At 46.4% G+C, this 10,096-nt stretch overlaps 2 protein-coding genes across 3 annotated transcripts; both read right to left on the reverse strand.

Annotated features, from left to right (window-relative positions):
* Positions 1-1,420: 1,420 nt before the first annotated feature.
* On the reverse strand, positions 1,421-3,486 carry LOC109735536 (uncharacterized protein At4g06744). Its single transcript, XM_020294751.3, has one exon. The coding sequence runs from the start codon at positions 3,224-3,226 to the stop codon at positions 1,655-1,657; it is 1,572 nt and encodes a 523-aa protein (XP_020150340.1). The 5' UTR covers positions 3,227-3,486; the 3' UTR covers positions 1,421-1,654.
* Positions 3,487-5,214: 1,728 nt separating this feature from the next.
* LOC109735537 (reticulon-like protein B11) lies at positions 5,215-8,869 on the reverse strand. Of its 2 annotated transcripts, none has more exons than XM_020294752.4 (6): positions 8,665-8,869; positions 8,381-8,561; positions 7,370-7,511; positions 7,170-7,239; positions 6,892-7,068; positions 5,215-5,450 (listed from the first exon to the last, which is right to left on the reverse strand). In XM_020294752.4, exons 1-5 carry the CDS (start codon positions 8,711-8,713, stop codon positions 6,914-6,916), a joined length of 597 nt encoding a protein of 198 aa, XP_020150341.1. In that variant the 5' UTR covers positions 8,714-8,869; the 3' UTR covers positions 5,215-5,450; positions 6,892-6,913. The 2 variants fall into 2 exon arrangements, with proteins under 2 accessions (XP_020150341.1, XP_020150342.1); XM_020294753.3 differs by lacking the exon at positions 5,215-5,450 and adding an exon at positions 6,486-6,759.
* Between the last annotated feature and the right edge of the window lie 1,227 nt (positions 8,870-10,096).

Below are 10,096 nucleotides of genomic sequence, written 5' to 3' on the forward strand. Positions count from 1 at the left end.
CAAATATTTCGATTAAGTAGGAGAATTCTTAGATGATTTTTGATATATCGATTTGATAGGTGACATATGTAACAAAAATAATTATTTGTGGTTTGAGCTTATTGTAAGTTTTCTTTATCCTCTGCATGATATTTTCACCCTTTTCAGAAAACTTTTCACGTAGCTACACTCTACACACTCGGTCACATGTATTAGTGTGGAATATCAGCTCTATGTGAGTCAGAGTAGTTTTTGGCTAGCTGCATTACAAAATGGATGTTTTTGATTTATTTTTATTTTTTTGAGAAATACAAAAAGGATTTTTTTTTCTTTTTTGAGGCGTAAAGCTAATTTTTATTGATCGAAAGCCACTTGGAGTGGGATACAAAAAGGATCATGGGGATGAACCAACTAAGTGTGGTGTCCCCGGTCCAAAGAAATTGAAAACTTAGCTAAGCTATCTGCTTCCTTGTTTGCCTCTCTACGGTCAAAATTAAAATTACAATTGAAAATAAAATTAAAAATTAAATGGATATTATAATGAGAGATGGGTTGCACCTTGGCCAACACTATCGTTAGATGGGCCAAGCTTGCGGGCTGCTTGTTTCAACGGCTGGCCCTAAATACTACTTAATATAAAAAAATCAGTCGACTGGAAAAAAAATCAAAAAGCCCCGTTCTCGTGCCACCGCTGCCACCGCATCTGAGAAATTTAGGTCCCCTCACCTCCGGCCGCCATCTTGGCGCTGAGAGGTGGGGGGACCTCGGATCTTGAAGATCTCTATGTTCTCGGTCAACGTCTAGTGATCATCATAGTTTTGTGAGAATAAATTTCCTCTCGTTTTTATGGCGGTGCCATGAGATTAGAGAGTTTTTTGTTCTCGCAAATCCGAGTACTCGGATCTGAGGAGTTTATGTTGTTGTGTCAAACTTTTTTTGTCGGTCTGATTCTTTGTGGAGGTGGAATCTTCATCGACATCATGGTGTAGATATAGTGATTCGACGGACTGCACTACTAGGGGTCATCCCCGGCCCAAGTACGTTCATTGATCAATGCTTCCAATCTTTTTGGATGGGCGACTAAAGGCGCTTTCAAAAATCATTATTGGTAATGTTCGTGCGGGTGAAAGGGTGACAACATCATTGCTCCTGTCCAATTGCAGCCACTTATCAAAGTCTTTAGAGTATTTCTTCGAGCAGAGATTTGATACCGCGAAGATGGTGTTTTCAAGAGATTTGATTGTAATTCTTAGTCATATGAATTACTTTGTATTTTCTTGGATCTAGGTAAAAATCAGTGTACTTGTAATTGTCACGAGTATGAATAAAGTTACAGATGTTTCTAAAAAGAATCAAAATATAAAAAAAGAAACTATAGTATCTACAATACCAAGTTCGTATCATTGGATCCACTAGGAAGTGTATTTTCCATATTATATATATATTTGCATATTTTATTCTATATTTTGGTCAAACATACACATGTTTGACTTGCACAAAAATTGATACCCCTTATATTTTGGAATGGAGGGAGCAGTAAGAGTTGAACTTATTTGCCGGTAACACAACACAATCATGCTTCATGCGATCAGTTCGACATGCTATACAACACTTAAAAAAATCATATGACGACCAAACGATTCATATCTGTCACCTTTCTTGCTGTCCGTCTCACCTAACCACCTATCCCGACGTCAGTTCCCACGGCCACACTCCCGTCCGCGCCGTAGCCATGCGCCGCACTCTCCCCCACCGGCAATGCGGCGGTGGCGGCCGTCGTCTTCGGCTTGAACCCCGGGAGGTCGCAGGGGATGTGCGGGATGAACGGGCAGTGCTTGGTGGGGTCGGCGTAGAACATGGCGCACTCGATGTGCGGGCGCTGGCCGGGGAAGCCGAGGATGCAGTTGCGCCGGACGTCGAGCACCCGGCTCCTCACCAGCTCCATGCAGTGGTACCCCACGGAGTGGAAGTAGTTGTCGGAGAGCGAGAGGTTGGTGAGCTTGCCGGTCTTGGCGAGGAGGCAGAGCACGTCGGGGACGTGGCCGTAGAGCTGGTTCCCGGCGAGGTTGAGCTCCTCGACGTCGGCGAGGCAGCCGAAGGAGAGCGGGATGGGGCCGCGGATCTCGTTGCCGCCCGCGTCGAACACGGTGAGCCCCTCCACCAGCCCGATCTCGTAGGGGAGGCAGCCGGAGAGGTCGTTGTTGAGGAAGAGGATCTCGGAGAGCGTGCCGGAGGCGTTGAAGATGGTGCGCGGGATGGGGCCGGTGAAGCGGTTGTTGGCGACGACGATGTACTCGGCCCTGCTGGTGCCGAAGGTGCTCTCCGGGATGACGCCGGTGAAGCCGTTGTTGTTGAGGAAGAGCGCCTCGACGGAGATGCCGAAGACGGAGGGCGGCACCTCGCCGGCGAAGCCGTTGAAGCGGAGGTCGAGGAAGGCGAGGCGGCCGAGGGGCGGCACGGCGGCCGGGAAGGCGCCGGAGAAGGCGTTGTTGGAGAGGTCGAGCTCGTAGAAGTAGCGCAGGGAGGTGAGCTCCGGGAGCACGCCGGAGAAGTTGTTGGAGTTGGCGTGGAAGAGCGCCAGGTCCGGAAAGGCGTCGATGAATCCGGCGAGCGTGGGCGCGCAGAGGTGGAAGCCGTTGAAGTCGATGGACGCCACGGTGAGCGTCTTGTTGGCGTCGTCCGGCGGCGTGTCGCAGTAGAAGCCCTTGTACGCGCTGCCGCCCTTGGAGCTGTCGCAGATCTTGGTGCCCACCCATGTCGCCGTCACGTTGAGTGGGTCGCTCGTGATGGTCCGCTTGAACGCCTGGATCACCGGGTACAGCAGCTTCAACTTCTCGTTTTCGAAATCCCACGGCGTCGGCTCCGGCGGTGGCGAGGGCGGACAGGCCGGCGGTGGAGGTGGAGGGCACACGGGAGGTGGCGGCGGGCACGCCGGTGGTGGAGGTGAAGGCGGTGGCGGGCATGCGGGAGGTGGCGGTGGCGGTGTTGGCGGACACGCGCAGCCTTCCAGTGACACCGTGGACGGCACGCACACGCAACCTACCACCGACACCCTCGACGCCGGAACATGATCGCGGGCAGCTAACTCCCTGCCCTCCTCACCGGCCCTCAACGACGGCGCATTGCCACCGTTGGTCCGTTCGTCGGAGGCACTCACCACGGCGAGCACAACCGCGAGTGCAAAAACGAGCCCACGGGCAGCAGCCGGAGACGGAACTGCTGCCGCTCGAAGTACAGCGGGCGGCATTGTATTTGTTGCGCACGTTGGCAATCACTTGGTCACTCACAGCATGACACACCGGCGGCCGGCCTCCGCTCCCGTTCTCGGAGAATGGCATGTCGGCCGTGGTATAAGAAGGGAGGGAGAGAGAGACACAAGTGGAGGACAAGCGAATATGAAATGCTTTGGCGAAACGAAAGGAAAAGGGGTGGGAACAACGGAAGCTTAAGTGGGAGATGGTAGTGGGGTTGGCGGTTAACTGGTCCTCGTCGGCGGTGGGAGAAGATCGATACTACTCCGGCAGCGTGAAGTGCAGTGCAGTGCAGACCTCGCAGGAGATCTCCGTCTGATCCGATGGTGGTCTCACGAATCTCGCATGCATCCTCGTGCAATCCCCGTCGTGATGATTCAAGTCCCGCGCGATCCCCGGCCCGGGTAGACCCCATGTAAACCCTTCTTCAAATTTGCGCAATGGCTGGCTAGCTAGCTAGCTAGTACTAGTCTAGTTCTTTCTAGTCTCCATATAAAATTTGGTCAGAGTCTAGCTTTGTAAAATTTAACTAACTTCATATTAAAATTTGGTCAGAGTCCAGCTTTATAAAGTTTGGCTAACTTTATGTTAAAAAACATCAGCATTCGCAATATGAAGTCAATATTATCAGATGCAGCATGAAATTTATTTTCATACCATATAATTTTAATATTGTAGATGTTCATATTTTTTTAAATTTGATCAAACTTTGTGTTGTTTGACTTCAACAAAATCTTATACGCGGAGTAGAAAGAAACGGAGGGAGTACGTGTTGCCTATTTGCATGTGTCAGTTTAGTCAAATAGTTTTGGCAGCCCTGGCGATCGAGCCTCTTGGTCAGTGAGGAAGGCAATGACGGCAGAAAGATTTGATCAGGTCGGCTTCTCACAATCGGTCTAAGCACAAGAACAGCAGAAGAGCAGGTACATGACGATGCTTGTGTTCAGTTCACCTGTTCTCATTACCTTGCTCTTGTCGACATGATTGGAACCACGGACAAAGGCACTCTTCACAAACCACGATGTGGGACATGGATGATTGTTGGACATCATCATAGTGTGGGACAACAAAGGCACTCTAAAAAAATTTAAAAGATGCATGGCCAAGAAAGAAACAAAGGAATGCACACCGGAAAACTTTAGCTAAACAAATAAACTCCTGATGGCATGCAAAAACTGCCCCCATCATCGTTTCTGTATTTTGATGAAAGGGACACTACTCATTGTTTATGTTTTTCTAAGGGACACTCATTTGCCGTTGTCAAGGGCCCTACAATTTGGCAACCCTCACAAGTGGCACCCAAGGTTTTTTTGCTACGGCTCGTACAAATGTGATAGTGATCAGAAATTCGAATTGCCAGTTGATATCTGGCACTCCACGCAATTTAATCGCTTCGTGTGCTTACACCCTGCAAGTAATGGTGGGGTGATGCAAAGGCCGGCGGTTGCACGGTAAGAAAAGGTTGAAGATGATCAAAATGGCGCAATCGTGGCAAAAATTCAACAGGCCAAAAATTCAAATGACATAAAAATGAAATCAGTTAACTGATAAATAGGAGCTTCCAGAAAAAAGACCTGCAAAGAATCAACTGAATAGTGCACTTGTTCGAGCAAAAAGAGGGAAAGCAAAGACCACAAATGAGGAACCTTTCAGTTGAAGGAGTGGCGATTAAAGGCTGTATGAACGGAAGATATACATGCCCATCAATTAAGGACCTTTGAGCTGGAAGTTTGAAATAACCTAGTGATCTATGATTGGTTGTTCAAAAAGTGGTCTCAAAGTTCAAACACGCGGAGCACGCATTGCAAGTGCATAAAAGGTTAGCATATACAACATACAACTCACCAGCTACGCGTGGTACCTTTTCAGTGCAACCACCCCCTTCGGACTGCAGAGTAGACATACAGAACCAAAGACTCGAACAAGGACTGCATTTGTACATGCAAGACACGACATCGCGCGTAGAGCCATAGAGAGAAGGATGTTGCGAGAAAAGGTATATGTCATTATCCACAACATGTAAACCTCGGCAAGTTTCATGTTCATGGAAACAATATACAAATCATTCCGTTTCTCAGACTGAAGAGCGTGCATCTAAACCCACGTATCAGCAGTTAAACATTATGCCCTGGATATCCAGAAATACTCTCAGCGGTGGATGGATCACGGTATAGAGACTCTGAGGACGAGGCCAACTGCGCTGGACAACTGGAGAGCTTCCTGATAAGCCAAAAAAGAGCCATGGTTAAGAAACGCTGCCATTGCCAGGAAAATGGTGATGATATTTGATAACATTTGTAAACAAAAATCGGTAACCCCAGACAAATTCCCTTGTGCCAGTGAGTCCTCAGGATTAATGTTTGAGCATACACTACTATTAGGTATCCTTTGCTGAAAATATTATTTCGCTGGTTTATTAAAATAGCCTGCAAGTAGGCTTCCAGGTACCTCGCATAAACACTATGAACTTCCGTAACCACAAAAAACCGGCATAATGCTACCCTATTTCAGTATTCTTTTATCCAGCAGACAATATATTGTGCTTCATGGGATTGTTTTTTCTTTCTAGAAAGAAAGCCCAAAAGAAACTCAATGACTTGAAAACATTAGACTTGTGAGATGCCAGAATTCAAAATAATGCAATGTACTTATATACTCCATGAGATTAAAAATCAAGTAGAAACTTCAAAGAATGACACGATTGTTAAGGATTGAAGAGCCTAGTCTTTGTCCTGACTTGCATTTTGTGTAGAGCAACGGGTGGCGGCAATTCATTTGAATTTGTTCCTCTAACGATATGTAAACAGAAAGACAAGCTACAGTAGTAGGAGAATCATAATAGACCATAAAACTATGTGAGCAGCATAGGTTACAATAGTTAATAAATATGACAAAAAAATGGGGCTAGTGGTGAGCCCGACTCATTGATGTGACTCATTGATGTTGATAAACTGAAAGTGATAGAAATATGATTCTTTGCATATTGACGCCAACATAGGCAGTTCTATAATTTTAAAACAGACAGATAACAACTTCTTTCGACTTAATCATGATGTTGATAAACTGAAAGTGATACAAATATAAGTCTTGGCATATTTAAAGCCAACATAGACAATTCCATTAAATTCTAAAACAGACTGATTGGAGCTCTTCTTATGACTTAATCATGTCACAGAGTCCCTCTCGAAAAAAGGAAACAACATTATGATCCCAGAATATGTTCAAAAAAGAGTTATCCTAGTAGCTTCCAACAATTATATTTTAGCCTCTAGGCCCTACTACAACTCTAGTCGCCTCACCTCCCATGCCATCTGCAATACATCGTAAAAGACACTTTTGAAGCAATATAATGGCCCTTTGATAGCATCTTCCAGGGATTTTTAGCGACTGCCCAAACTTGAGATCCAAGAGGCATTCAACAAATTCCACAGACACTGTTAACTACACCCAGAAATATGCTAAGGATGTACTCCGTACAACACAGAAGCTATTAGCTTGTTTGGATCACTGGATTTATCATATACTCCCTCTGTAAAGAAATATAGGAGTGTTTAGATCACTGCGTTTAGATCACTAAAGCAGTGATCCAAACGCCCTTATATTTCTTTACGGAGGGAGTACCATATAGATGTGAAAAAAAATAGTTGCTTCAAGAACTCACCAAATGGGCCAAAATATTTCTTCTACTCGGCCTTCTTTTGTTTAGGTGGTTGCCCTGTCTTGCTAATGGCGGTATTCAAGTGCCTTGACAGTATGCTGTGTACTAAACCAACCTTTTCATCAATAACATCCTGGTGCCTCTCATATACCGGGGGAACCAACAGAGCGAGTAGTACACCTGAAAGAAAGCCCAAATGGTGTAAACTTAGTGTAAAAACAGTAATCCAAATACTATAGAAATCCAAGAGGACAAAAATAAGAAAATTCATTATAACTCACCAATGTAAATGAGCGTAAAGAAGTTGAAGAGCATCCCAATACATGAAACCACCCATAGAGCCATTATAACCTTTTGCGCCGAGCAGACCATGAGACAAAAGGAGAACTTGCATGAGGTACAGTACAGAGAGAAGTTTGTGTGTGCGCAAGTATATGAAACGTGCACGTAAGAACAAGTGATGGGTACGCAAGAGAGATACCTGTATAAAAACTGTCCTGTCTCTCTTGATGGCAATGTCATGGGCAACAGCCAACACCTTGTTTACCCATACAAGAGCCCGAACTACAGCTTTCTCAACAACCACATCTGAGACCTCTAGATTAGGCACTGGTGGAAGAGGTCTGCAAACAACAGTACTTGTTATTGCGGTATTGCAGAAATAAATGAAGTACAAAGCAGTGCTACACAATAATCAATTAAGATGCACTGACTAGTTTATAACTAGTCTCGATCAAGTTAACAGAAACCCACGTTGTGACCAAGTGCAACAAGCTCCTAAAGCTGGTTATGGATCACAGTCCATCTCCAAAGACGAATGTGGAGCACTTAATACAAATATCTAGAGAAACACGGACAGACCGGTTTTCCAAGAGTCCACACGTCATAATTAATATGCTAAGAGATAAAGGACATGTGCTAGCAAAAGGAATATCAAACTGCTGTCATAACTTGACTGTAAAGTTAAGGAACCTGTTTAGTCTTTACTTTGTAGAGAAGGGAGCACGTAGGTTCATGATAACTAATGCGCTAGTGGACAAGTGGTAAATTAGAAGATCCTCTGCACACTGAATGGGCAGATCCATCCTTGAACCCAATCTAACATCTCCCAAAGATTAATCTCAAACTACAGCCAAATTCCAAAGTGCGCAGGCCCAAATTCTACAAAACATCTGAAGTACAGTAATATACATTGTAGCAAACCGACTGGACGACTTCAGTTTGAACAATCCACCAAACAATTTAGCAGTAAGAGCATAAAACTACAGAAGCAGGGCAAAGTTCAGTTCTAATATGCACAACTGAAAATTTTGGTCTAAATCTGTATAGTGTATACAGCACGCATCAGTGACCACAGAGCATACAAGGACAGCAAAACAGGCGAGCAATTCAGTTCTAGATCAGATCTCGCACGAGAGCTACTCTTGACTGGAGTAGTAAGACAGGCCGGTCGCCAGGCAGAGCAAAGTGGGGAGTAAACGCAGGGACGGACCTGTTGAGCAGCGAGGCGGACTTGGCCCAGAAGAAGAGGATGACGACGAGGAGGAGGAGGGCGTTGGAGAGGACCGACGCGAGGCTGTACCCGGCGCGCTCGAAGAGGAACCAGACGACCGAGGCGCCGGCCACGGCCGCCGCGGAGGCGTTCCTCCGCCTCCAGAGCAGCAGGTCGGCGACTGGGCGAGCAGCGGCGGGGCAGGGTCAGTCAGTCAGTCCCGCAGATCGGCGGAATCGGGAGAGAGCAGAGGAGCGGGAGGAGGTGCTAGCGTGGGTGCGTACCTGCGCCGCCGCCGAGGAGGGCGTGGAGGGGCCGGTGGTGGGTGGCCATTGGGATCGGCGGGGATAGCTAGGGTTTGGTGCGCGGCGAGGAGGACGAGGCGGGGGGCTTTGGTCGAGCTTTGGGAAATGGGGATTGCGGTGGACTGGTGATGCGCACGAGGCGACGAACGTGCCGAGATGAGATGGGATGGGATCTCTCCCTCGGTCTCTCTCTGCCTTTTTGGATCCTGAAAATTCAGGACGGCGTGAACGGCCGGTCAATGCCATGTGGGCCAGGAGCATGGTCTTTTCCTTTGGCATGAACAAAATGATTCAAGTACTCTAGAAACCCATAAAGAGAAATGAAAACTCGAAAAGAATCTTTATGATTCTCAAGGAACTAGGGGCAAAGGGATTGATACCGGAAAACTTTGCTTCTTATTGTATGATGTGCTTTTATTTAAAATTCGCATATGTTTGGTAAAAGAACAATCTTCTCTTTTGATCATATTGTAAATAGAAAGTGTTCCATTACATCATGAGCGACTTGCCACGTCGTCGGTAGGCAAGCGTTCGCCACGAAGCGAAAACCGCGCGAGCGAGGAATGCTTCGTCCACCCACTCGTCGTGTCGCATTTTCCCAACCACTAGCCCAATGACGGGGCCAAGAATTTGCTCCTTAGTATTCTTGTAAAAAAATCGATACAGTATAATAGGACAACGAATGTGCAGTAAGATAGCAACATCAATGAGCAGTCAATGACCATTTATCAATAATAGTAGCAAAATATCATTATTGCTATAACTGTATCAAAGTACTCTCTATAAACAAATATAAAACATAGAACAGAGGGAGTAGCAAATTAGAAATCAGTATCAACGGCGATGTAGCATGGACAAATAATTACAAGAGTAGCAATCAATGTCAACAACAATGTGGCATGGACAAGTAATTACAAGAATAGCAATCAGTATCAACAACAATGTGGCATGGACAAGTAATTACAAGAATAGCAATTAGTATCAACAACAATGTGGCATGGACAAATAATTACAAGAGTAGCAATCAGTGGCATGGACATACAAAAAAGCAGTGGCATGAAAAAGAGGATAAATTACCTTATGTAGATTGCAGAGTACTCTTGTAGATGGATCAAACAACCGGAGCATCAGAACTACAGAAGCTAGAAGGTGGGCAGGGACGCACACCCAACGGTCGACGGAGGCCGGAGCAGTACTGGGCCGGATGGGGATGCTAGGAGGGTTGCAAGCTGCGACAGTGCGGCTGAGGTAGGGTCGCAGGGACCTGTCCACCTAGGTCCGGGGACTAACGGAGCACAGAGGTCGAAAAGAGAGAGGGTCATGCCCGACACTGTCGGGCCTGGAATTGCTTGTCGCCGATGTCACCTACAACTAGGAACCGAGGCACTGGGATGGAGCGCAAGCCTATGAC

The sequence above is a fragment of the Aegilops tauschii genome, chromosome 2, assembly GCF_002575655.3.
Source record: "Aegilops tauschii subsp. strangulata cultivar AL8/78 chromosome 2, Aet v6.0, whole genome shotgun sequence".
Taxonomy (NCBI): Eukaryota; Viridiplantae; Streptophyta; class Magnoliopsida; order Poales; family Poaceae; genus Aegilops; species Aegilops tauschii.

Excerpts from the sequence above, each read along its gene's own strand:
- LOC109735536 (XM_020294751.3), bottom strand. The coding sequence starts at position 3,226 with ATGCCGCCCGCTGTACTTCGAGCGGCAGCAGTTCCGTCTCCGGCTGCT.
- LOC109735537 (XM_020294752.4), bottom strand. The coding sequence starts at position 8,713 with ATGGCCACCCACCACCGGCCCCTCCACGCCCTCCTCGGCGGCGGCGCA. Across the intron at positions 8,562-8,664 it reads CCTCCTCGGCGGCGGCGCAG|TCGCCGACCTGCTGCTCTGG; the intron begins GTACGCACCCAC and ends CTGCTCGCCCAG. Across the intron at positions 7,240-7,369 it reads ACAGGACAGTTTTTATACAG|GTTATAATGGCTCTATGGGT; the intron begins GTATCTCTCTTG and ends TCGGCGCAAAAG.